At 48.7% G+C, this 27,773-nt stretch overlaps 1 protein-coding gene across 2 annotated transcripts in view; it reads right to left on the bottom strand.

Annotated features, from left to right (window-relative positions):
- Positions 1-27,773, bottom strand: part of LOC139568350 (noelin-2-like) — a 97,584-nt gene that overhangs the window by 875 nt on the left and 68,936 nt on the right. For both annotated transcript variants that reach the window (XM_071390112.1, XM_071390111.1), the window contains 2 exons: positions 2,743-2,919; positions 946-1,119 (listed from right to left, as the gene is read on the bottom strand). In XM_071390112.1, the coding sequence (XP_071246213.1) occupies positions 946-1,119; positions 2,743-2,919 (351 nt within the window). The remainder of the gene's footprint in view (positions 1-945; positions 1,120-2,742; positions 2,920-27,773) is intronic.

The following is a 27,773-nucleotide window of genomic DNA, read 5'->3' as shown; positions in this document are numbered from 1 at the left end:
ACCTACCAGTATGTTAGAGATGTAGACTACCTACCAGTATGTTAGAGATGTAGACTACCTACCAGTATGTTAGAGGTGTAGACTACCTACCAGTATGTTAGAGGTGTAGACTACCTACCAGGTAGTTAGAGGTGTAGACTACCTACCAGTATGTTAGAGGTGTAGACTACCTACCAGTATGTTAGAGATGTAGACTACCTACCAGTATGTTAGAGGTGTAGACTACCTACCAGTATGTTAGAGGTGTAGACTACCTACCAGTATGTTAGAGGTGTAGACTACCTACCAGTATGTTAGAGATGTAGACCACCTACCAGTATGTTAGAGATGTAGACTATCTACCAGTATGTTAGAGGTGTAGACTACCTACCAGTATGTTAGAGGTGTAGACTACCTACCAGTATGTTAGAGGTGTAGACTACCTACCAGTATGTTAGAGATGTAGACTACCTACCAGTAGGTTAGAGATGTAGACTACCTACCAGTATGTTAGAGGTGTAGACTACCTACCAGTATGTTAGAGGTGTAGACTACCTACCAGTATGTTAGAGATGTAGACTACCTACCAGTATGTTAGAGGTGTAGACTACCTACCAGTATGTTAGAGGTGTAGACTACCTACCAGTATGTTAGAGGTGTAGACTACCTACCAGTATGTTAGAGATGTAGACCACCTACCAGTATGTTAGAGATGTAGACTACCTACCAGTATGATAGAGGTGTAGACTACCTACCAGTATGTTAGAGATGTAGACTACCTACCAGTATGTTAGAGATGCAGACTACCTACCAGTATGTTAGAGGTGTAGACTACCTACCAGTATGTTAGAGATGTAGACTACCTACCAGTATGTTAGAGGTGTAGACTACCTACCAGTATGTTAGAGATGTAGACTACCTACCAGTATGTTCCCAGCGTTAGGTATGGAGGTGTAGACTACCTACCAGTATGTTCCCAGCGTTAGGTATGGAGGTGTAGACTGCCCAGAAGCCGGTCTCATCAGCCATCAGGTCGATATCAGAAGACCCCCCCCAGCTGTAGGGGAAGGTGTTGTTGTAACCCGCTCCACTCAGACTCCTCTGGAGCACCACGGTACGGGAACGGAAGTGGTACTGCACCTACGGGACAGGGGGTCAGAGAGAGGACAGGGAGACAGAGAGAGGACAAGGGGTCAGAGAGAGGACAGGGAGACAGAGAGAGGACAGGGGGACAGAGAGAGAGGACAGGGTGACAGAGAGAGGACAGGGGGACAGAGAGAGGACAGGGAGACAGAGAGAGAGGACAGGGTGACAGAGAGAGGACAGGGGGACAGAGAGAGGGGACAGGGGGACAGAGAGAGGACAGGGGGACAGAGAGAGGACAGGGGGTCAGAGAGAGGACAGGGGGTCAGAGAGAGGACAGGGGGTCAGAGAGAGGACAGGGTGACAGAGAGAGGACAGGGGGTCAGAGAAAGGACAGGTGGACAGAGAGAGACATAGAGTTCAGGAGAGACATAGAGAGAAAGCGGAGACAGGTGGACACAGAGAGAGGGGAGGCAGGGGGACACAGATAGAGGGGAGGCAGGGGGACACAGAGAGAGGGGAGGCAGGGTGACACAGAGAGAGGGGAGGCAGGGTGACACAGAGAGAGGGGAGGCAGGGTGACACAGAGAGAGGGGAGGCAGGGTGACACAGAGAGAGGGGAGGCAGGGGGACAGAGAGAGGGGAGACAGGGGGACACAGAGAGAGGGGAGACAGGGGGACACAGAGAGAGGGGAGACAGGGGGACACAGAGAGAGGGGAGGCAGGGGGACACAGAGAGAGGGGAGACAGGGGGACACAGAGAGAGGGGAGGCAGGGTGACACAGAGAGAGGGGAGGCAGGGTGACACAGAGAGAGGGGAGGCAGGGTGACACAGAGAGAGGGGAGGCAGGGTGACACAGAGAGAGGGGAGGCAGGGTGACACAGAGAGAGGGGAGGCAGGGGGACACAGAGAGAGGGGAGACAGGGGGACACAGAGAGAGGGGAGGCAGGGGGACACAGAGAGAGGGGAGACAGGGGGACACAGAGAGAGGGGAGACAGGGGGACACAGAGAGAGGGGAGGCAGGGTGACACAGAGAGAGGGGAGGCAGGGGGACAGAGAGAGGGGAGACAGGGGGACACAGAGAGAGGGGAGACAGGGGGACACAGATAGAGGGGAGGCAGGGGGACACAGAGAGAGGGGAGACAGGGGGACACAGAGAGAGGGGAGACAGGGGGACACAGATAGAGGGGAGGCAGGGGGACACAGAGAGAGGGGAGACAGGGGGACACAGAGAGAGGGGAGACAGGGGGACATAGAGCGAGGGGAGACAGGGGGACACAGAGAGAGGGGAGACAGGGGGACACAGATAGAGGGGAGACAGGGGGACATAGAGAGAGGGGAGTCAGGGGGACACAGAGAGAGGGGAGGCAGGGGGACACAGAGAGAGGGGAGACAGGGGGACACAGATAGAGGGGAGACAGGGGGACACAGAGAGAGGGGAGGCAGGGGGACACAGAGAGAGGGGAGACAGGGGGACACAGAGAGAGGGGAGACAGGGGGACACAGAGAGAGGGGAGTCAGGGGGACATACACACTGGCCCATCTTCTGTGTCCCTGTCTCCACTGTCTCCTCTCTCCTTGACTCCTGTCACCCCTCTCTCTCTGTCCCCCTGTCCTACACCTAACGCCGGTCTGCACATGTGTGTGTGTATGTGTGTGTGTGTGTAGTGTAACATACCAGTATGTTGCTCTGGTGTTTGTTGTAGTACAGTGATCCGTTGTAGACCACATGACCTGTCCCGGCCCAGGGGTGAGGTAAGATGTGCTGAACAAAATTCTGTCCTCTAGTGAAGTCTCCCATGGTCCTGTACTCTAACACACGCCTCCCCTTATAGTAACCATCCATAGACCACACCTAGAGAAAGAGAGGAGACAGAGAAAGAAAGAGAGAGAGGAGAGAGAGAGGGAGAGGAGAGAGAGGAGAGAGAGAGGAGAGAGAGAGGAGAGGGAGAGAGAAAGAGACAGAGAGGAGAGAGAGAGGAGATAGAGAAAGAAAGAGAGAGAGGAGAGATAGAGGAGAGAGAGACAGAGAGAGAGAGAGAGAGAGAGAGAGGAGAAAGAGGAGAGAGAGACCGAGAGGACAGAGAGAGAGAGAGAGAGAGAGAGAGAGAGAGAGAGAGAGAGAGAGAGAGTGAGAGAGAGAGAGAGAGAGAGAGGAGAGAGGAGCGACAGAGAGAGAGGAGAGATAGAGAGGAGAGAGAGAGGAGAGAGAGACAGAGAGAGAGAGAGAGAGAGAGAGAGAGAGGAGAGAGGAGAGAGAGGAGAGAGGAGAGACAGAGAGAGAGGAGAGATAGAGAGACGACATTATAAAATCCATGTACACAAACAACAAGTGTGCGGTTAAAATTGGCAAAAAACACACACATTTCTTCACACAGGGTCGTGGGGTGAGACAGGGATGCAGCTTAAGCCCCACCCTCTTCAACATATATATCAACGAATTGGCGCGGGCACTAGAACAGTCTGCAGCACCCGGTCTCACCCTACTAGAATCCGAAGTCAAATGTCTACTGTTTGCTGATGATCTGGTGCTTCTGTCACCAACCAAGGAGGGCCTACAGCAGCACCTAGATCTTCTGCACAGATTCTGTCAGACCTGGGCCCTGACAGTAAATCTCAGTAAGACCAAAATAATGGTGTTCCAAAAAAGGTCCAGTCACCAGGACCACAAATTCCATCTAGACACCGTTGCCCTAGAGCACACAAAAAACTATACATACCTCGGCCTAAACATCAGCACCACAGGTAACTTCCACAAAGCAGTGAACGATCTGAGAGACAAGGCAAGAAGGGCCTTCTATGCCATCAAAAGGAACATAAATTTCAACATACCAATTAGGATCTGGCTAAAAATACTTGAATCAGTCATAGAGCCCATTGCCCTTTATGGTTGTGAGGTCTGGGGTCCGCTCACCAACCAAGATTTCACAAAATGGGACAAACACCAAATTGAGACTCTGCATGCAGAATTCTGCAAAAATATCCTCCGTGTACAACGTAGAACACCAAATAATGCATGCAGAGCAGAATTAGGCCGATACCCACTAATTATCAAAATCCAGAAAAGAGCCGTTAAATTCTACAACCACCTAAAAGGAAGCGATTCCCAAACCTTCCATAACAAAGCCATCACCTACAGAGAGATGAACCTGGAGAAGAGTCCCCTAAGCAAGCTGGTCCTAGGGCTCTGTTCACAAACACAAACACACCCCACAGAGCCCCAGGACAACAGCACAATTAGACCCAACCAAATCATGAGAAAACAAAAAGATAATTACTTGACACATTGGAAAGAATTAACAAAAAAACAGAGCAAACTAGAATGCTATTTGGCCCTAAACAGAGAGTACACAGTGGCAGAATACCTGACCACTGTGACTGACCCAAACTTAAGGAAAGCTTTGACTATGTACAGACTCAGTGAGCATAGCCTTGCTATTGAGAAAGGCCGCCGTAGGCAGACATGGCTCTCAAGAGAAGACAGGCTATGTGCACACTGCCCACAAAATGAGGTGGAAACTGAGCTGCACTTCCTAACCTCCTGCCCAATGTATGACCATATTAGAGAGACATATTTCCCTCAGATTACACAGATCCACAAAGAATTCGAAAACAAATCCAATTTTGATAAACTCCCATATCTACTGGGTGAAATTCCACAGTGTGCCATCACAGCAGCAAGATTTGTGACCTGTTGCCACAAGAAAAGGGCAACCAGTGAAGAACAAACACCACTGTAAATACAACCCATATTTATGTTTATTTATTTTAACTTGTGTGCTTTAACCATTTGTACATTGTTACAACACTGCATATATATAATATGACATTTGTAATGTCTTTATTGTTTTGAAACTTCTGTATGTGTAATGTTTACTGTTCATTTTTATTGTTTATTTGACTTTTGTATATTACCTACCTCACTTGCTTTGGCAATGTTAACACATGTTTCCCATGTCAATAAAGCCCCTTGAATTGAATTGAATTGAGAGGAGAGAGAGGAGAGAGGCGAGAGAGGAGAGACAGAGAGAGAGAGAGAGAGGACAGAGAGAGAGACAGAGACAGAGACAGAGAGACAGAGACAGAGAGCGAGATTGGTACACTTTACTGTCGGTGTCCTTATTCATGCATTCATAAAGTCTTTATAACAGGTATATAACACATGTTAACATGTGTCATAAGCTGTCATAAGTGGTTTTTAAATAGTTATGAGAAATGGCATAAGATGTCATAAAACGAGTTATAACGGGTGTTAGATGACAGTTCATACTGTTGTCATAGGCTCTAATGTCAACTGTTAATAACACCTGCTATTACACAGACTGCATTACAACATATGTAATATGTTCTTACACGCTACATAGTGTCTACATACCAGCTGTTATAACAGGGTGTTCAATCATTTACCAAACTGGAATGGAATGATGAGCCATATTCTACCAGTATGTTAGAGGTGTAGACTACCTACCAGTATGTTAGAGATGTAGACTACCTACCAGTATGTTAGAGATGTAGACTACCTACCAGTATGTTAGAGATGTAGACTACCTACCAGTATGTTAGAGATGTAGACTACCTACCAGTATGTTAGAGGTGTAGACTACCTACCAGTATGTTAGAGATGTAGACTACCTACCAGTATGTTAGAGATGTAGACTACCTACCAGTATGTTAGAGGTGTAGACTACCTACCAGTATGTTAGAGGTGTAGACTACCTACCAGTATGTTAGAGATGTAGACTACCTACCAGTATGTTAGAGGTGTAGACTACCTACCAGTATGTTAGAGATGTAGACTACCTACCAGTATGTTAGAGATGTAGACTACCTACCAGTATGTTAGAGATGTAGACTACCTACCAGTATGTTAGAGGTGTAGACTACCTACCAGTATGTTAGAGATGTAGACTACCTACCAGTATGTTAGAGATGTAGACTACCTACCAGTATGTTAGAGATGTAGACTACCTACCAGTATGTTAGAGGTGTAGACTACCTACCAGGTAGTTAGAGGTGTAGACTACCTACCAGTATGTTAGAGATGTAGACTACCTACCAGTATGTTAGAGGTGTAGACTACCTACCAGTATGTTAGAGGTGTAGACTACCTACCAGTATGTTAGAGATGTAGACTACCTACCAGTATGTTAGAGGTGTAGACTACCTACCAGTATGTTAGAGATGTAGACTACCTACCAGTATGTTAGAGGTGTAGACTACCTACCAGTATGTTAGAGATGTAGACTACCTACCAGTATGTTAGAGATGTAGACTACCTACCAGTATGTTAGAGGTGTAGACTACCTACCAGTATGTTAGAGATGTAGACTACCTACCAGTATGTTAGAGGTGTAGACTACCTACCAGTATGTTAGAGATGTAGACTACCTACCAGTATGTTAGAGGTGTAGACTATCTACCAGTATGTTAGAGATGTAGACTACCTACCAGTATGTTAGAGGTGTAGACTATCTACCAGTATGTTAGAGATGTAGACTACCTACCAGTAGGTTAGAGATGTAGACTACCTACCAGTATGTTAGAGATGTAGACTACCTACCAGTAGGTTAGAGATGTAGACTACCTACCAGTATGTTAGAGATGTAGACTACCTACCAGTAGGTTAGAGATGTAGACTACCTACCAGTAGGTTAGAGATGTAGACTACCTACCAGTATGTTAGAGATGTAGACCACCTACCAGTATGTTAGAGGTGTAGACTACCTACCAGTAGGTTAGAGATGTAGACTACCTACCAGTATGTTAGAGATGTAGACTACCTACCAGTAGGTTAGAGATGTAGACTACCTACCAGTATGTTAGAGATGTAGACTACCTACCAGTATGTTAGAGGTGTAGACTACCTACCAGTATGTTAGAGGTGTAGACTACCTACCAGTATGTTAGAGATGTAGACTACCTACCAGTATGTTAGAGGTGTAGACTACCTACCAGTATGTTAGAGATGTAGACTACCTACCAGTAGGTTAGAGATGTAGACTACCTACCAGTATGTTAGAGATGTAGACTACCTACCAGTATGTTAGAGATGTAGACTACCTACCAGTATGTTAGAGATGTAGACTACCTACCAGTATGGTAGAGATGTAGACTACCTACCAGTATGTTAGAGGTGTAGACTATCTACCAGTATGTTAGAGATGTAGACTACCTACCAGTATGTTAGAGGTGTAGACTACCTACCAGTATGTTAGAGATGTAGACTACCTACCAGTATGTTAGAGGTGTAGACTATCTACCAGTATGTTAGAGATGTAGACTACCTACCAGTATGTTAGAGATGTAGACTACCTACCAGTATGTTAGAGGTGTAGACTACCTACCAGTATGTTAGAGATGTAGACTACCTACCAGTATGTTAGAGGTGTAGACTACCTACCAGTATGTTAGAGATGTAGACTACCTACCAGTATGTTAGAGATGTAGTCTACCTACCAGTATGTTAGAGGTTTAGACTCCAGACCAGTATGTTAGAGGTGTAGACTACCTACCAGTATGTTAGAGGTGTAGACTACCTACCAGTATGTTAGAGGTGTAGACTACCTACCAGTATGTTAGAGGTGTAGACTACCTACCAGTATGATAGATGTGTAGACTACCTACCAGTATGTTAGAGATGTAGACTACCTACCAGTATGTGGTATATGGGGAGAGATGTGGAGGGTATAAGGGGAGAGATGTGGAGGGTATATGGGGAGAGATGTGGAGGGTATATGGGGAGAGATGTGGAGGGTATATGGGGAGAGATGTGGAGGGTATATGGGGAGAGATGTGGAGGGTATATGGGGAGAGATGTGGAGGGTATATGGGGAGAGATGTGGAGGGTATAAGGGGAGAGATGTGGAGGGTATATGGGGAGAGATGTGGAGGGTATATGGGGAGAGATGTAGAGGGTATATGGGGAGAAATGTGGAGGGTCTAAGGGGAGAGATGTGGAGTGGTATAAGGGGAGAGATGTGGAGGGTATAAGGGGAGAGATGTGGAGGGTATATGGAGAGAGATGAGGAGTGGTATATGGGGAGAGATGTGGAGGGTATATGGGGAAAGATGTAGAGGGTATATGGGGAGAGATGTGGGGGGTATGTGGGGAGAGATGAGGAGGGTATAAGGGGAGAGATGTGGGGGGTATAAGGAGAGAGATGAGGAGTGGTATATGGGGAGAGATGTGGAGGGTATAAGGGGAGAGATGTGGAGGGTATAAGGGGAGAGATGTGGAGGGTATATGGGGAGAGATGTGGAGGGTATATGGGGAGAGATGTAGAGGGTATATGGGGAGAGATGTGGGGGGTATATGGGGAGAGATGTGGAGGGTATATGGGGAGAGATGTAGAGGGTATAAGGGGAGAGATGTGGAGGGTATATGGGGAGAGATGTGGAGGGTATATGGGGAGAGATGTGGAGGGTATATGGGGAGAGATGTGGAGGGTATAAGGGGAGAGATGTGGGGGGTATATGGGGAGAGATGTGGAGGGTATATGGGGAGAGATGTAGAGGGTATATGGGGAGAGATGTGGGGGGTATATGGGGAGAGATGTGGAGGGTATATGGGGAGAGATGTGGAGGGTATAAGGGGAGAGATGTGGAGGGTATATGGGGAGAGATGTGGAGGGTATAAGGGGAGAGGTGTGGAGGGTATATGGGGAGAGATGTAGAGGGTATATGGGGAGAGATGTGGAGGGTATATGGGGAGAGATGTGGAGGGTGTAAGGGGAGAGATGTGGAGGGTATATGGGGAGAGATGAGGAGGGTAAAAGGGGAGAGATGAGGAGTGGTATATTGGGAGAGATTTGGAGGGTATATGGGGAGAGATGTTGAGGGTAAAAGGGGAGAGATGAGGAGTGGTATATTGGGAGAGATTTGGAGGGTACATGGGGGAGGGGATGGTAAGAGGAGATGTGGAGGGTGTATGGGGAGGGGGGCGGTAAGAAGAGATGTGGAGGGTGTATGGGGAGGGGGGCGGTAAGAAGAGATGTGGAGGCTACATGGGGGAGGGGGACGGTAAGAAGAGATGTGGAGGGTATATGGGGAGGGGGACGGTAAGAAGAGATGTGGAGGGTATATGGGGGAGGGGGACGGTAAGAAGAGATGTGGAGGGTATATGGGGAGGGGGACGGTAAGAAGAGATGTGGAGGGTATATGGGGGAGGGGGATGGTTGGAAGAGATGTGGAGGGTATACGGGGAGAGATGAGGAGGGTATTTTGGGAGAGATGAGGAGGGTATATGGGAAGAGATGTGGAGGGTATATGGGGAGAGATGTGGAGGGTATATGGGGAGAGATGTGGAGGGTATATGGGGAGAGATGTGGAGGGTGTAAGGGGAGAGATGAGGAGGGTATATGGGGAGAGATGTAGAGGGTATAAGGGGAGAGATGTGGAGGGTATATGGGGAGAGATGTGGAGGGTATATGGGGAGAGATGTGGAGGGTATATGGGGAGAGATGTGGAGGGTATAAGGGGAGAAATGTGGGGGGTATATGGGGAGAGATGTGGAGGGTATATGGGGAGAGATGTAGAGGGTATATGGGGAGAGATGTGGGGGGTATATGGGGAGAGATGTGGAGGGTATATGGGGAGAGATGTGGAGGGTGTAAGGGGAGAGATGTGGAGGGTATATGGGGAGAGATGAGGAGGGTAAAAGGGGAGAGATGAGGAGTGGTATATTGGGAGAGATTTGGAGGGTATATGGGGAGAGATGTTGAGGGTAAAAGGGGAGAGATGAGGAGTGGTATATTGGGAGAGATTTGGAGGGTACATGGGGGAGGGGATGGTAAGAGGAGATGTGGAGGGTGTATGGGGAGGGGGACGGTAAGAAGAGATGTGGAGGGTATATGGGGAGGGGGACGGTAAGAAGAGATGTGGAGGGTATATGGGGAGAGATGAGGAGGGTATTTTGGGAGAGATGAGGAGGGTATATGGGAAGAGATGTGGAGGGTATATGGGGAGAGATGTGGAGGGTATATGGGGAGAGATGTGGAGGGTATATGGGGAGAGATGTGGAGGGTGTAAGGGGAGAGATGAGGAGGGTGTTTGGGGAGAGATGTGGAGGGTATATGGGGAGAGATTTGGAGGGTATATGGGGAGAGATGTGGGGGGTATATGGGAAGAGATGAGGAGGGTATATGGGGAGAGATTTGGGGGTATATGGGGAGAGATGTGAAGGTATTTGGGGAGAGATGTGGAGGGTATATGGGAAGAGATGAGGAGGGTATATGGGAAGAGATGTGGAGGGTATATGGGGAGAGATGTGGAGGGTATATGGGGAGAGATGTGGAGGGTATATGGGGAGAGATGTGGAGGGTGTAAGGGGAGAGATGAGGAGGGTATATGGGGAGAGATGTGGAGGGTACATGGGGAGAGATGTGGAGGGTGTAAGGGGAGAGATGTGGAGGGTATATGGGGAGAGATGTAGAGGGTATAAGGGGAGAGATGTGGAGGGTATAAGGGGAGAGATGTGGAGGGTATATGGGGAGAGATGTAGAGGGTATATGGGGAGAGATGTGGGGGGTATAAGGGGAGAGATGTGGAGGGTATAAGGGGAGAGATGTGGAGGGTATAAGGGGAGAGATGTGGAGGGTATATAGGGAGAGATGTAGAGGGTATATGGGGAGAGATGTGGGGGGTATATGGGGAGAGATTTGGAGGGTATATGGGGAGAGATGTAGAGGGTATAAGGGGAGAGATGTGGGGGGTATAAGGAGAGAGATGAGGAGTGGTATATGGGGAGAGATGTGGAGGGTATAAGGGGAGAGATGTGGAGGGTATATGGGGAGAGATGTGGAGGGTATATGGGGAGAGATGTGGAGGGTATAAGGGGAGAGATGAGGAGGGTATATGGGGAGAGATGAGGAGGGTATATGGGGAGAGATGTGGAGGGTATATGGGGAGAGATGTGGAGGGTGTAAGGGGAGAGATGTGGAGGGTATATGGGGAGAGATGTAGAGGGTATAAGGGGAGAGATGTGGAGGGTATAAGGGGAGAGATGTGGAGGGTATAAGGGGAGAGATGTGGAGGGTATATGGGGAGAGATGTAGAGGGTATATGGGGAGAGATGTGGGGGGTATAAGGGGAGAGATGTGGAGGGTATAAGGGGAGAGATGTGGAGGGTATAAGGGGAGAGATGTGGAGGGTATATGGGGAGAGATGTAGAGGGTATATGGGGAGAGATGTGGGGGGTATATGGGGAGAGATTGGGAGGGTATAAGGGGAGAGATGTGGAGGGTATATGGGGAGAGATGTGGAGGGTATATGGGGAGAGATGTGGAGGGTATATGGGGAGAGATGTGGAGGGTATATGGGGAGAGATGTGGAGGGTATATGGGGAGAGATGTGGAGGGTATATGGGGAGAGATGTGGAGGGTATATGGGGAGAGATGAGGAGGGTATATGGGGAGAGATGTGGAAGGTATTTGGGGAGAGATGTGGAGGGTATATGGGAAGAGATGAGGAGGGTATATGGGGAGAGATGTGGAAGGTATATGGGGAGAGATGTGGAGGGTATAAGGGGAGAAATGTGGAGGGTATAAGGGGAGAGATGTGGAGGGTATATGGGGAGAGATGTGGAGGGTATATGGGGAGAGATGTGGAGGGTATAAGGGGAGAGATGTGGAGGGTATATGGGGTGAGAGGAGGAGGGTATATGGGAAGAGATGAGGAGGGTATAAGGGGAGAGATGTGGAGGGTATATGGGGAGAGATGTGGAGGGTATATGGGGAGAGATGAGGAGGGTATATGGGAAGAGATGTGGAGGGTATATGGGGAGAGATTTGGGGGTATATGGGGAGAGATTTGGGGGTATATGGGGAGATACAGTGGGGAGAACAAGTATTTGATACACTGCCGATTTTGCAGGTTTTCCTACTTACAAAGCATGTAGAGGTCTGTAATTTTTATCATAGGTACACTTCAACTGTGAGAGACGGAATCTAAAACAAAAATCCCGAAAATCACATTGTATGATTTTTAAGTAATTAATTAGCATTTTATTGCAAGACATAAGTATTTGATACATCAGAAAAGCAGAACTTAATATTTGGTACTGAATCCTTTGTTTGCAATTACAGAGATCATACGTTTCCTGTAGTTCTTGACCAGGTTTGCACACACTGCAGCAGGGATTTTGGCCCACTCCTCCATACAGACCTTCTCCAGATCCTTCAGGTTTCGGGGCTGTCGCTGGGCAATACGGACTTTCAGCTCCCTCCAAAGATTTTCTATTGGGTTCAGGTCTGGAGACTGGCTAGGCCACTCCAGGACCTTGAGATACTTCTTACGGAGCCACTCCTTAGTTGCCCTGGCTGTGTGTTTCGGGTCGTTGTCATGCTGGAAGACCCAGCCACGACCCATCATCAATGCTCTTACTGAGGGAAGGAGGTTGTTGGCTAAGATCTCGCAATACATGGCCCCATCCATCCTCCCCTCAATACGGTGCAGTCGTCCTGTCCCCTTTGCAGAAAAGCATCCCCAAAGAATGATGTTTCCACCTCCATGCTTCACGGTTGGGATGGTGTTCTTGGGGTTGTACTCATCCTTCTTCTTCCTCCAAACACGGCGAGTGGAGTTTAGACCAAAAAGCTCTATTTTTGAATCATCAGACCACATGACCTTCTCCCATTCCTCCTCTGGATCATCCAGATGGTCATTGGCAAACTTCAGACGGGCCTGGACATGCGCCTGATTGAGCAGGGGGACCTTGCGTGCGCTGCAGGATTTTAATCCATGACGGCGTAGTGTGTTACTAATGGTTTTCTTTGAGACTGTGGTCCAAGCTCTCTTCAGGTCATTGACCAGGTCCTGCCGTGTAGTTCTGGGCTGATCCCTCACCTTCCTCATGATCATTGATGCCCCACGAGGTGAGATCTTGCATGGAGCCCCAGACCGAGGGTGATTGACCATCATCTTGAACTTCTTCTATTTTCTTCTATTTTCTAATAATTGCGCCAACAGTTGTTGCCTTCTCACCAAGCTGCTTGCCTATTGTCCTGTAGCCCATCCCAGCCTTGTGCAGGTCTACAATTTTATCCTTGATGTCCTTACACAGCTCTCTGGTCTTGGCCATTGTGGAGAGGTTGGAGTCTGTTTGATTGAGTGTGTGGACAGGTGTCTTTTATACAGGTAACAAGTTCAAACAGGTGCAGTTAATACAGGTAATGAGTGGAGAACAGGAGGGCTTCTTAAAGAAAAACTAACAGGTCTGTGAGAGCCGGAATTCTTACTGGTTGGTAGGTGATCAAATACTTATGTCATGCAATAAAATGCAAATGAATTACTTAAAAATCATACAATGTGATTTTCGGGATTTTTGTTTTAGATTCCGTCTCTCACAGTTGAAGTGTACCTATGATAAAAATTACAGACCTCTACATGCTTTGTAAGTAGGAAAACCTGCAAAATCGGCAGTGTATCAAATACTTGTTCTCCCCACTGTATGTGGAGGGTGTTTGGGGAGAGATGTGGAGGGTATATGGGGAGAGTTTTGGAGGGTATAAGGGAAGAGATGTGGAAGGTATATGGGGAGAGATGTGGAGGGTATACGGGGAGAGATGTGGAGGGTATATGGGGATAGATGTGGAGGGTATATGGGGAGAGATGTGGAAGGTATATGGGGAGAGATGTGGAGGGTATAAGGGGAGAGATGAGGAGGGTATATGGGGAGAGATGTGGAAGGTATAAGGGGAGAGATGTGGAGGGTATATGGGGAGAGATGTGGAGGGTATATGGGGAGAGATGTGGAGGGTATATGGGGAGAGATGTGGAGGGTATATGGGGAGAGATGAGGAGGGTATATGGGGAGAGATGTGGAAGGTATTTGGGGAGAGATGTGGAGGGTATATGGGAAGAGATGAGGAGGGTATATGGGAAGAGATGTGGAGGGTATATGGGGAGAGATGTGGAAGGTATATGGGGAGTGATGTGGAGGGTATAAGGGGAGAGATGAGGAGGGTATATGGGGAGAGATGTGGAGGGTATAAGGGGAGAGATGTGGAGGGTATATGGGGAGAGATGTGGAGGGTATAAGGGGAGAGATGTGGAGGGTATAAGGGGAGAGATGTGGAAGGTATATGGGGAGAGATGTGGAGGGTATATGGGGAGAGATGTGGAGGGTATATGGGGAGAGATGTGGAGGGTATAAGGGGAGAGATGTGGAGGGTATATGGGCATAGATGTGGAGGGTATATGGGGAGAGATGTGGAGGGTATATGGGGAGAGATGTGGAGGGTATATGGGGAGAGATGTGGAGGGTATATGGGGAGAGATGTGGAGGGTATATTGGAATAGTTGTGGAGGGTATAAGGGGAGAGATGTGGAGGGTATAAGGGGAGAGATGTGGAGGGTATTTGGGGAGAGACGTGGAGGGTATATGGGGAGAGACGTGGAGGGTATTTGGGGAGAGATGTGGAGGGTATATGGGGAGAGATGAGGAGGGTATATGGGAAGAGATGTGGAGGGTATAAGGGGAGAGATGTGGAGGGTATAAGGGGAGATATGTGGAGGGTATAAGGGGAGAGATGTGGAGGGTATATGGGTAGAGATGTGGAGGGTATATGGGGAGAGATGTGGAGGGTATAAGGGAAGAGATGAGGAGGGTATATGGGAAGAGATGTGGAGGGTATATGGGGAGAGATGTGGAAGGTATATGGGGAGAGATGTGGAGGGTATAAGGGGAGAGATGAGGAGGGTATATGGGGAGAGATGTGGAGGGTATAAGGGGAGAGATGTGGAGGGTATATGGGGAGAGATGTGGAGGGTATATGGGGAGAGATGTGGAGGGTATTTGGGGAGAGATGTGGAGGGTATATGGGGAGAGATGTGGAGGGTATATGGGGAGAGATGTGGAGGGTATATGGGGAGAGATGTGGAGGGTATAAGGGGAGAGATGTGGAGGGTATAAGGGGAGAGATGTGGAGGGTATATGGGGAGAGATGTGGAGGGTATAAGGGGAGAGATGTGGAGGGTATAAGGGGAGAGATGTGGAGGGTATATGGGGAGAGATGTGGAGGGTATATGGGGAGAGATGTGGAGGGTATATGGGGAGAGATGTGGAGGGTATAAGGGGAGAGATGTGGAGGGTATATGGGCATAGATGTGGAGGGTATATGGGGAGAGATGTGGAGGGTATATGGGGAGAGATGTGGAGGGTATATGGGGAGAGATGTGTAGGGTATATTGGAATAGTTGTGGAGGGTATAAGGGGAGAGATGTGGAGGGTATAAGGGGAGAGATGTGGAGGGTATTTGGGGAGAGACGTGGAGGGTATATGGGGAGAGACGTGGAGGGTATTTGGGGAGAGATGTGGAGGGTATATGGGGAGACATGAGGAGGGTATATGGGAAGAGATGTGGAGGGTATAAGGGGAGAGATGTGGAGGGTATAAGGGGAGATGTGGAGGGTATATGGGGAGAGATGTGGAGGGTATATGGGGAGAGATGTGGAGGGTATAAGGGGAGAGATGTGGAGGGTATAAGGGGAGATATGTGGAGGGTATATGGGGAGAGATTTGGAGGGTATATGGGTAGAGATGTGGAGGGTATATGGGGAGAGATGTGGAGGGTATAAGGGGAGAGATGTAGAGGGTATAAGGGGAGAGATGTAGAGGGTATAAGGGGAGAGATGTGGAGGGTATATGGGAAGAGATGAGGAGGGTATTTTGGGAGAGATGAGGAGGGTATATGGGAAGAGATGTGGAGTGGTATATGGGGAGAGATGGGGAGGGTATATGGGGGAGGGGGGTGGTAAGAAGAGATGTGGAGGGTGTATGGGGAGAGATCGGGAGGATATATGGGGGAGGGGGGTGGTAAGAATAGATGTGGAGAGTGTATGGGGAGGGGATGGTAAGAAGAGATGTGGAGGGTGTATGGGGAGGGCGACGGTAAGAAGAGATGTGGAGGGTACATGGGGAGGGGGATGGTAAGAAGAGATGTGGAGGGTATATAGGGGGGATGGTAAGAAGAGATGTGGAGGGTATATGGGGGAGGGGATGGTAAGAAGAGATGTGGAGGGTATATGGGGGAGGGGATGGTAAGAAGAGATGTGGAGGGTATATAGGGAGGGGGATGGTAAGAAGAGATGTGGAGGGTATATGGGGAGGGGGTGGTAAGAAGAGATGTGGAGGGTATATGGGGAGGGGGATGGTAAGAAGAGATGTGGAGGGTATATGGGGGAGGGGATGGTAAGAAGAGATGTGGAGGGTATATGGGGAGGGGGATGGTAAGAAGAGATGTGGAGGGTATATTGGGAGGGGGACGGTAAGAAGAGATGTGGATGGTATATGGGGAGGGGATGGTAAGAAGAGATGTGGAGGGTATACGGGGAGGGGGTGGTAAGAAGAGATGTGGAGGGTATATGGGGAGGGGGATGGTAAGAAGAGATGTGGAGGGTATATGGGGGAGGGGATGGTAAGAAGAGATGTGGAGGGTATATGGGGAGGGGGACGGTAAGAAGAGATGTGGAGGGTACATGGGGAGGGGGACGGCAAGAAGAGATGTGGAGGGTACATGGGGGAGGGGGACGGTAAGAAGAGATGTGGAGGGTACATTGGGAGGGGGATGGTAAGAACAGATGTGGAGGGTATATGGGGGGATGGTAAGAAGAGATGTGGAGGGTATATGGGGGAAGGGGACGGTAAGAAGAGATGTGGAGGGTATATGGGGAGGGGGACGGTAAGAAGAGATGTGGAGGGTACATGGGGAGGGGGACGGCAAGAAGAGATGTGGAGGGTACATGGGGAGGGGGACGGCAAGAAGAGATGTGGAGGGTATATTGGGAGGGGGATGGTAAAAACAGATGTGGAGGGTATATGGGGGGATGGTAAGAAGAGATGTGGAGGGTATATGGGGGAAGGGGACGGTAAGAAGAGATGTGGAGGGTATATGGGGAGGGGGTGGTAAGAAGAGACGTGGAGGGTATATGGGGGGATGGTAAGAAGAGATGTGGAGGGTATATGGGGCGATGGTAAGAAGAAATGTGGAGGGTACATGGGTGGGATGGTAAGAAGAGATGTGGAGGGTATATGGGGAAGGGGATGGTAAGAAGTGATGTGGAGGGTATATGGGGGGGATGGTAAGAAGAGATGTGGAGTGTAGATGGGGGAGGGGATGGCAAGAAGAGATGTGGAGGGTACATGGGGGAGGGGATGGCAAGAAGAGATGTGGAGGGTACATGGGGGAGGGGATGGCAAGAAGAGATGTGGAGGGTACATGGGGGAGGGGATGGCAAGAAGAGATGTGGAGGGTACATGGGGAGGGGATGGCAAGAAGAGATGTGGAGGGTATATGGGGGAGGGGATGGTAAGAAGAGATGTGGAGGGTACATGGGGGAGGGGATGGCAAGAAGAGATGTGGAGGGTAAATGGGGGAGGGGATGGTAAGAAGAGATGTGGAGGGTATATGGGTGAGGATGGTTGGAAAAAGGAGAAGAGAGGAAATGGAAGGAGAAACCAAGAGAGGAATACATAGACAGAAAGACAGAGAGAGAAGAGGAAACAAGATGAACAGTGTGTAGGAGCAGAAGAACAAGGAAAAGAGACAGGAATGAGGTTTAATTACTTAATGTTGAAATAAGGAGACCAAGATGAAAGGAGTGTTAGAAGGGGAGGGAACGAGAGGAGGGAGAGAGAGAGAGAGAGAGAGAGAGAGAGAGGGGAACGAGAGGAGGGAACGAGAGGAGGGAACGAGAGGAGGGAACGAGAGGAGGGAACGAGAGGAGGGAACGAGAGGAGGGAAGAGAGAGAGAGAGAGAGAGAGAGAGGAGGGAACGAGAGGAGGGAGAGAGAGAGAGAGAGAGAGAGAGAGAGAGAGAGAGAGAGAGAGAGGGAGAGAGGAGAGAGAGAGAGAGAGAGAGAGAGAGAGAGAGAGAGAGAGAGAGAGAGAGAGAGAGAGAGATGAGAAGAGAGAGGGATGAGAAGAGAGAAGGATGAGAGGAGAGGGATGAGAAGAGAGAAGGATGAGGAGTTAGAAGGATGAGAAGAGAGAAGGATGAGAGGAGAGAGGGATGAGAAGAGAGAGGGATGAGAAGAGAGAAGGATGAGAGGAGAGGGATGAGAAGAGAGAAGGATGAGGAGTTAGAAGGATGAGAAGAGATAAGGATGAGAGGAGAGAGGGATGAGAAGGGAGAAGGATGAGAGGAGAGAGGGATGAGAAGAGAGAGGGATGAGAGGAGAGAGGGATGAGAAGAGAGAGGGATGAGAAGAGAGAAGGATGAGAAGAGAGAAGGATGAGAGGAGAGAAGGATGAGAGGAGAGAGGGAGGAGAAGAGAGAGGGATGAGAAGAGAGAAGGATGAGAGGAGAGAGGGATGAGAAGAGAGAAGGATGAGAGGAGAGAGGGATGAGAAGAGAGAAGGATGAGGAGAGAGGGATGAGAAGAGAGAAGGATGAGGAGAGAAGTATGAGCTGAGAGAGGGAGGATAAGATAAGGATGAGAAGAGAGAGGGATGAGAAGAGAGAGGGATGAGAAGAGAGAGGGATGAGAAGAGAGAAGGATGAGAAGAGATAAGGATGAGAAGAGAGAAGGATGAGAAGAGAGAGGGAGGAGAAGAGAGGGATGAGAAGAGAGAAGGATGAGAAGAGAGAGGAAGGAGAAGAGAGAGGGATGAGAAGAGAGAAGGATGAGAAGAGATAAGGATGAGAAGAGAGAGGGAGGAGGAGAGAGAAGGAAGAGTTTGAGAAGGATGAGGAGAGGGAGGTGAAGAGAGGGAGGAGAAGAGAGAAGGATGAGAAGAGAGAAGGATGAGAAGAGAGAAGGATGAGAAGAGAGAGGGATGATAAGAGAGAAGGATGAGAGGAGAGAGGGAGGAGAAGAGAGAAGGATGAGAAGAGAGAAGGATGAGAGGAGAGAGGGATGAGAAGAGAGAAGGATGAGAGGAGAGAGGGATGAGAAGAGAGAAGGATGAGGGGAGAGAGGGATGAGAAGAGAGAAGGATGAGAAGAGAGAGGGATGAGAAGAGAGAAGGATGAGAGGAGAGAGGGAGGAGAAGAGAGGGGGATGAGAAGAGAGAAGGATGAGAGGAGAGAGGGATGAGAAGAGAGAAGGATGAGAGGAGAGAGGGATGAGAAGAGAGAAGGATGAGAGGAGAGAGGGATGAGAAGAGAGAAGGATGAGGAGAGAGGGATGAGAAGAGAGAAGGATGAGGAGAGAAGTATGAGCTGAGAGAGGGAGGATAAGATAAGGATGAGAAGAGAGAGGGATGAGAAGAGAGAGGGATGAGAAGAGAGAGGGATGAGAAGAGAGAAGGATGAGAAGAGATAAGGATGAGAAGAGAGAAGGATGAGAAGAGAGAGGGAGGAGAAGAGAGGGATGAGAAGAGAGAAGGATGAGAAGAGAGAGGAAGGAGAAGAGAGAGGGATGAGAAGAGAGAAGGATGAGAAGAGATAAGGATGAGAAGAGAGAGGGAGGAGGAGAGAGAAGGAAGAGTTTGAGAAGGATGAGGAGAGGGAGGTGAAGAGAGGGAGGAGAAGAGAGAAGGATGAGAAGAGAGAAGGATGAGAAGAGAGAAGGATGAGAAGAGAGAGGGATGATAAGAGAGAAGGATGAGAGGAGAGAGGGAGGAGAAGAGAGAAGGATGAGAAGAGAGAAGGATGAGAGGAGAGAGGGATGAGAAGAGAGAAGGATGAGAGGAGAGAGGGATGAGAAGAGAGAAGGATGAGGGGAGAGAGGGATGAGAAGAGAGAAGGATGAGAAGAGAGAGGGATGAGAAGAGAGAAGGATGAGAGGAGAGAGGGAGGAGAAGAGAGGGGGATGAGAAGAGAGAAGGATGAGAGGAGAGAGGGATGAGAAGAGAGAACGATGAGAGGAGAGAGGGATGAGAAGAGAGAAGGATGAGGGGAGAGAGGGATGAGAAGAGAGAAGGATGAGGAGAGAGAGGGATGAGAAGAGAGAAGGATGAGAGGAGAGAGGGAGGAGAAGAGAGGGGGATGAGAAGAGAGAAGGATGAGAGGAGAGAGGGATGAGAAGAGAGAACGATGAGAGGAGAGAGGGATGAGAAGAGAGAAGGATGAGGGGAGAGAGGGATGAGAAGAGAGAAGGATGAGGAGAGAAGTATGAGCTGAGAGAGGGAGGATAAGAGAAGGATGAGAAGAGAGAAGGATGAGAAGAGAGAGGGATGATAAGAGAGAAGGATGAGAGGAGAGAGGGAGGAGAAGAGAGAAGGATGAGAAGAGAGAAGGATGAGAGGAGAGAGGGATGAGAAGAGAGAAGGATGAGAGGAGAGAGGGATGAGAAGAGAGAAGGATGAGGGGAGAGAGGGATGAGAAGAGAGAAGGATGAGAAGAGAGAGGGATGAGAAGAGAGAAGGATGAGAGGAGAGAGGGAGGAGAAGAGAGGGGGATGAGAAGAGAGAAGGATGAGAGGAGAGAGGGATGAGAAGAGAGAAGGATGAGAGGAGAGAGGGATGAGAAGAGAGAAGGATGAGGGGAGAGAGGGATGAGAAGAGAGAAGGATGAGGAGAGAAGTATGAGCTGAGAGAGGGAGGATAAGAGAAGGATGAGAAGAGAGAGGGATGGGAAGAGAGAGGGATGAGAAGAGAGAAGAATGAGTTGAGATAAGGATGAGAAGATAGAGGGATGAGAAGAGAGAAGGATTATAAGAGAGAGGGAGGAGAAGAGAGGGATGAGAAGAGAGAAGGATGAGAAGAGAGAGGAAGGAGAAGAGAGAGGGATGAGAAGAGAGAAGGATGAGAAGAGAGAAGGATGAGAGGAGAGAGGGATGAGAAGAGAGAAGGATGAGAGGAGAGAGGGATGAGAAGAGAGAAGGATGAGGGGAGAGAGGGATGAGAAGAGAGAAGGATGAGAAGAGAGAGGGATGAGAAGAGAGAAGGATGAGAGGAGAGAGGGAGGAGAAGAGAGGGGGATGAGAAGAGAGAAGGATGAGAGGAGAGAGGGATGAGAAGAGAGAACGATGAGAGGAGAGAGGGATGAGAAGAGAGAAGGATGAGGGGAGAGAGGGATGAGAAGAGAGAAGGATGAGGAGAGAGAGGGATGAGAAGAGAGAAGGATGAGAGGAGAGAGGGAGGAGAAGAGAGGGGGATGAGAAGAGAGAAGGATGAGAGGAGAGAGGGATGAGAAGAGAGAACGATGAGAGGAGAGAGGGATGAGAAGAGAGAAGGATGAGGGGAGAGAGGGATGAGAAGAGAGAAGGATGAGGAGAGAAGTATGAGCTGAGAGAGGGAGGATAAGAGAAGGATGAGAAGAGAGAAGGATGAGAAGAGAGAGGGATGATAAGAGAGAAGGATGAGAGGAGAGAGGGAGGAGAAGAGAGAAGGATGAGAAGAGAGAAGGATGAGAGGAGAGAGGGATGAGAAGAGAGAAGGATGAGAGGAGAGAGGGATGAGAAGAGAGAAGGATGAGGGGAGAGAGGGATGAGAAGAGAGAAGGATGAGAAGAGAGAGGGATGAGAAGAGAGAAGGATGAGAGGAGAGAGGGAGGAGAAGAGAGGGGGATGAGAAGAGAGAAGGATGAGAGGAGAGAGGGATGAGAAGAGAGAAGGATGAGAGGAGAGAGGGATGAGAAGAGAGAAGGATGAGGGGAGAGAGGGATGAGAAGAGAGAAGGATGAGGAGAGAAGTATGAGCTGAGAGAGGGAGGATAAGAGAAGGATGAGAAGAGAGAGGGATGGGAAGAGAGAGGGATGAGAAGAGAGAAGAATGAGTTGAGATAAGGATGAGAAGATAGAGGGATGAGAAGAGAGAAGGATTATAAGAGAGAGGGAGGAGAAGAGAGGGATGAGAAGAGAGAAGGATGAGAAGAGAGAGGAAGGAGAAGAGAGAGGGATGAGAAGAGAGAAGGATGAGAAGAGATAAGGATGAGAAGAGAGAGGGAGGAGGAGAGAGAAGGATGAGAAGAGAGAAGGATGAGAAGAGAGAAGGAAGAGTTTGAGAAGGATGAGAAGGGAGAGGGAGGAGAAGAGAGAGGGATGAGAAGAGTGAAGGATGAGAAGAGAGAAGGATGAGGAGAGAGGGATGAGAAGAGAGAAGGATGAGGAGAGAAGTATGAGCTGAGAGAGGGAGGATAAGAGAAGGATGAGAAGAGAGAGGGATGAGAAGAGAGAGGGATGAGAAGAGAGAAGGATGAGAAGAGATAAGGATGAGAAGAGAGAAGGATGAGACGAGATAAGGATGAGAAGATAGAGGGATGAGAAGAGAGAAGGATGAGAAGAGAGAAGGATGAGAAGAGAGAAGGATGAGAAGAGAGAGGGATGAGAAGAGAGAAGGATGAGAAGATAGAAGGATGAGAAGTGAGAGGGAGGAGAAGAGAGAGGGATGAGAAGAGAGAAGGATGAGAAGAGGTAAGGATGAGAAGAGAGAGGGAGGAGGAGAGAGAAGGATGAGAAGAGAGAGGGATGAGAAGAGAGAAGGAAGAGTTTGAGAAGGATGAGAAGGGAGAGGGAGGAGAAGAGAGAGGGAGGAGAAGAGAGAGGGATGAGAAGAGTGAAGGATGAGAAGAGAGAAGGATGAGAAGATAGAGGGATGAGAAGAGAGAAGGATGAGAAGAGAGAGGAAGGAGAAGAGAGAGGGATGAGAAGAGAGAAGGATGAGAAGAGATAAGGATGAGAAGAAAGAGGGATGAGAAGAGAGAAGGAAGAGTTTGAGAAGGATGAGGAGAGGGAGGAGAAGAGAGAGGGATGAGAAGAGAGAAGGATGAGAGGAGAGAGGGATGAGAAGAGAGAAGGATGAGAGGAGAGAGGGATGAGAAGAGAGAAGGATGAGGAGAGAGGGATGAGAAGAGAGAAGGATGAGGAGAGAAGTATTAGCTGAGAGAGGGAGGATAAGAGAAGGATGAGAAGAGAGAGGGATGAGAAGAGAGAGGGATGAGAAGAGAGAAGGATGAGTTTGAGAAGGATGAGAAGGGAGAGGGAGGAGAAGAGAGAGGGATGAGAAGAGTGAAGGATGAGAAGAGAGAAGGATGAGAAGATAGAGGAAGGAGAAGAGAGAGGGATGAGAAGAGAGAAGGATGAGAAGAGATAAGGATGAGAAGATAGAGGAATGAGAAGAGAGAAGGAAGAGTTTGAGAAGGATGAGGAGAGGGAGGTGAAGAGAGGGAGGAGAAGAGAGAAGGATGAGAAGAGAGAAGGATGAGAAGAGAGAAGGATGAGAAGAGAGAGGGATGAGAAGAGAGAAGGATGAGAGGAGAGAGGGAGGGAGAAGAGAGAGGGATGAGAAGAGAGAAGGATGAGGAGAGAAGTATTAGCTGAGAGAGGGAGGATAAGAGAAGGATGAGAATAGAGAGGGATGAGAAGAGAGAGGGATGAGAAGAGAGAAGGATGAGTTTGAGAAGGATGAGAAGGGAGAGGGAGGAGAAGAGAGAGGGATGAGAAGAGAGAAGGATGAGAAGAGATAAGGATGAGAAGATAGAGGGATGAGAAGAGAGAAGGAAGAGTTTGAGAAGGATGAGGAGAGGGAGGTGAAGAGAGGGAGGAGAAGAGAGAAGGATGAGAAGAGAGAAGGATGAGAAGAGAGAAGGATGAGAAGAGAGAGGGATGAGAAGAGAGAAGGATGAGAGGAGAGAGGGAGGGAGAAGAGAGAGGGATGAGAAGAGAGAAGGATGAGGAGAGAAGTATTAGCTGAGAGAGGGAGGATAAGAGAAGGATGAGAAGAGAGAGGGATGAGAAGAGAGAGGGATGAGAAGAGAGAAGGATGAGTTTGAGAAGGATGAGAAGGGAGAGGGAGGAGAAGAGAGAGGGATGAGAAGAGTGAAGGATGAGAAGAGAGAAGGATGAGAAGATAGAGGGATGAGAAGAGAGAAGGGTGAGAAGAGAGAAGGATGAGAAGAGAGAGGAAGGAGAAGAGAAAGGGATGAGAAGAGAGAAGGATGAGAAGAGATAAGGATGAGAAGATAGAGGGATGAGAAGAGAGAAGGAAGAGTTTGAGAAGGATGAGGAGAGGGAGGTGAAGAGAGGGAGGAGAAGAGAGAAGGATGAGAAGAGAGAAGGATGAGAAGAGAGAAGGATGAGAAGAGAGAGGGATGATAAGAGAGAAGGATGAGAGGAGAGAGGGAGGAGAAGAGAGAAGGATGAGAAGAGAGAAGGATGAGAGGAGAGAGGGATGAGAAGAGAGAAGGATGAGAGGAGAGAGGGATGAGAAGAGAGAAGGATGAGGGGAGAGAGGGATGAGAAGAGAGAAGGATGAGGAGAGAAGTATGAGCTGAGAGAGGGAGGATAAGAGAAGGATGAGAAGAGAGAGGGATGGGAAGAGAGAGGGATGAGAAGAGAGAAGAATGAGAAGAGATAAGGATGAGAAGATAGAGGGATGAGAAGAGAGAAGGATGAGAAGAGAGAGGAAGGAGAAGAGAGAGGGATGAGAAGAGAGAAGGATGAGAAGAGATAAGGATGAGAAGATAGAGGGATGAGAAGAGAGAAGGATGAGAGGAGAGAGGGATGAGAAGAGAGAAGGATGAGGGGAGAGAGGGATGAGAAGAGAGAAGGATGAGGAGAGAAGTATGAGCTGAGAGAGGGAGGATAAGAGAAGGATGAGAAGAGAGAGGGATGGGAAGAGAGAGGGATGAGAAGAGAGAAGAATGAGAAGAGATAAGGATGAGAAGATAGAGGGATGAGAAGAGAGAAGGATGAGAAGAGAGAGGAAGGAGAAGAGAGAAGGATGAGAAGAGAGAGGAAGGAGAAGAGAAAGGGATGAGAAGAGAGAAGGATGAGAAGAGATAAGGATGAGAAGATAGAGGGATGAGAAGAGAGAAGGAAGAGTTTGAGAAGGATGAGGAGAGGGAGGTGAAGAGAGGGAGGAGAAGAGAGAAGGATGAGAAGAGAGAAGGATGAGAAGAGAGAAGGATGAGAAGAGAGAGGGATGATAAGAGAGAAGGATGAGAGGAGAGAGGGAGGAGAAGAGAGAAGGATGAGAAGAGAGAAGGATGAGAGGAGAGAGGGATGAGAAGAGAGAAGGATGAGAGGAGAGAGGGATGAGAAGAGAGAAGGATGAGGGGAGAGAGGGATGAGAAGAGAGAAGGATGAGGAGAGAAGTATGAGCTGAGAGAGGGAGGATAAGAGAAGGATGAGAAGAGAGAGGGATGGGAAGAGAGAGGGATGAGAAGAGAGAAGAATGAGAAGAGATAAGGATGAGAAGATAGAGGGATGAGAAGAGAGAAGGATGAGAAGAGAGAGGAAGGAGAAGAGAGAGGGATGAGAAGAGAGAAGGATGAGAAGAGATAAGGATGAGAAGATAGAGGGATGAGAAGAGAGAAGGATGAGAGGAGAGAGGGATGAGAAGAGAGAAGGATGAGGGGAGAGAGGGATGAGAAGAGAGAAGGATGAGGAGAGAAGTATGAGCTGAGAGAGGGAGGATAAGAGAAGGATGAGAAGAGAGAGGGATGGGAAGAGAGAGGGATGAGAAGAGAGAAGAATGAGAAGAGATAAGGATGAGAAGATAGAGGGATGAGAAGAGAGAAGGATGAGAAGAGATAAGGATGAGAAGATAGAGGGATGAGAAGAGAGAAGGAAGAGTTTGAGAAGGATGAGGAGAGGGATGAGAAGAGAGAGGGACGAGGAGAGAGGGATGAGAAGAGAGAAGGATGAGGAGAGAAGTATGAGCTGAGAGAGGGAGGATAAGAGAAGGATGAGAAGAGAGAGGGATGAGAAGAGAGAGGGATGAGAAGAGAGAAGGATGAGAAGAGAGAAGGATGAGAAGATAGAGGGATGAGAAGAGAGAAGGATGAGAAGAGAGAGGGAGGAGAAGAGAGGGATGAGAAGAGAGAAGGATGAGAAGAGAGAGGAAGGAGAAGAGAGAGGGATGAGAAGAGAGAAGGATGAGAAGAGATAAGGATGAGAAGAGAGAGGGAGGAGGAGAGAGAAGGATGAGAAGAGAGAAGGATGAGAAGAGAGAAGGAAGAGTTTGAGAAGGATGAGAAGGGAGAGGGAGGAGAAGAGAGAGGGATGAGAAGAGTGAAGGATGAGAAGAGAGAAGGATGAGAAGATAGAGGGATGAGAAGAGAGAAGGGTGAGAAGAGAGAAGGATGAGAAGAGAGAGGAAGGAGAAGAGAGAGGGATGAGAAGAGAGAAGGATGAGAAGAGATAAGGATGAGAAGATAGAGGGATGAGAAGAGAGAAGGATGAGAAGAGAGAGGGAGGAGAAGAGAGGGATGAGAAGAGAGAAGGATGAGAAGAGAGAGGAAGGAGAAGAGAGAGGGATGAGAAGAGAGAAGGATGAGAAGAGATAAGGATGAGAAGAGAGAGGGAGGAGGAGAGAAAAGGATGAGAAGAGAGAAGGATGAGAAGAGAGAAGGAAGAGTTTGAGAAGGATGAGAAGGGAGAGGGAGGAGAAGAGAGAGGGATGAGAAGAGTGAAGGATGAGAAGAGAGAAGGATGAGAAGATAGAGGGATGAGAAGAGAGAAGGGTGAGAAGAGAGAAGGATGAGAAGAGAGAGGAAGGAGAAGAGAGAGGGATGAGAAGAGAGAAGGATGAGAAGAGATAAGGATGAGAAGATAGAGGGATGAGAAGAGAGAAGGAAGAGTTTGAGAAGGATGAGGAGAGGGAGGTGAAGAGAGGGAGGAGAAGAGAGAAGGATGAGAAGAGAGAAGGATGAGAAGAGAGAAGGATGAGAAGAGAGAGGGATGAGAAGAGAGAAGGATGAGAGGAGAGAGGGAGGGAGAAGAGAGAGGGATGAGAAGAGAGAAGGATGAGGAGAGAAGTATTAGCTGAGAGAGGGAGGATAAGAGAAGGATGAGAAGAGAGAGGGATGAGAAGAGAGAGGGATGAGAAGAGAGAAGGATGAGTTTGAGAAGGATGAGAAGGGAGAGGGAGGAGAAGAGAGAGGGATGAGAAGAGTGAAGGATGAGAAGAGAGAAGGATGAGAAGATAGAGGGATGAGAAGAGAGAAGGGTGAGAAGAGAGAAGGATGAGAAGAGAGAGGAAGGAGAAGAGAGAGGGATGAGAAGAGAGAAGGATGAGAAGAGATAAGGATGAGAAGATAGAGGGATGAGAAGAGAGAAGGAAGAGTTTGAGAAGGATGAGGAGAGGGAGGTGACGAGAGGGAGGAGAAGAGAGAAGGATGAGAAGAGAGAAGGATGAGAAGAGAGAAGGATGAGAAGAGAGAGGGATGATAAGAGAGAAGGATGAGAGGAGAGAGGGAGGAGAAGAGAGAAGGATGAGAAGAGAGAAGGATGAGAGGAGAGAGGGATGAGAAGAGAGAAGGATGAGAGGAGAGAGGGATGAGAAGAGAGAAGGATGAGGGGAGAGAGGGATGAGAAGAGAGAAGGATGAGGAGAGAAGTATGAGCTGAGAGAGGGAGGATAAGAGAAGGATGAGAAGAGAGAGGGATGGGAAGAGAGAGGGATGAGAAGAGAGAAGAATGAGAAGAGATAAGGATGAGAAGATAGAGGGATGAGAAGAGAGAAGGATGAGAAGAGAGAGGGAGGAGAAGAGAGAGGGATGAGAAGAGAGAAGGATGAGAAGAGATAAGGATGAGAAGATAGAGGGATGAGAAGAGAGAAGGAAGAGTTTGAGAAGGATGAGGAGAGGGAGGAGAAGAGAGAGGGACGAGAAGAGAGAAGGATGAGAGGAGAGAGGGATGAGAAGAGAGAAGGATGAGAGGAGAGAGGGATGAGAAGAGAGAAGGATGAGGAGAGAGGGATGACAAGAGAGAAGGATGAGGAGAGAAGTATGAGCTGAGAGAGGGAGGATAAGAGAAGGATGAGAAGAGAGAGGGATGAGAAGAGAGAGGGATGAGAAGAGAGAAGGATGAGAAGAGAGAAGGATGA

Source organism: Salvelinus alpinus, chromosome 2 (assembly GCF_045679555.1).
Source record: "Salvelinus alpinus chromosome 2, SLU_Salpinus.1, whole genome shotgun sequence".
Lineage (NCBI taxonomy): Eukaryota > Metazoa > Chordata > Actinopteri > Salmoniformes > Salmonidae > Salvelinus > Salvelinus alpinus.
This window is presented reverse-complemented; position numbering and strand designations above follow the sequence as displayed.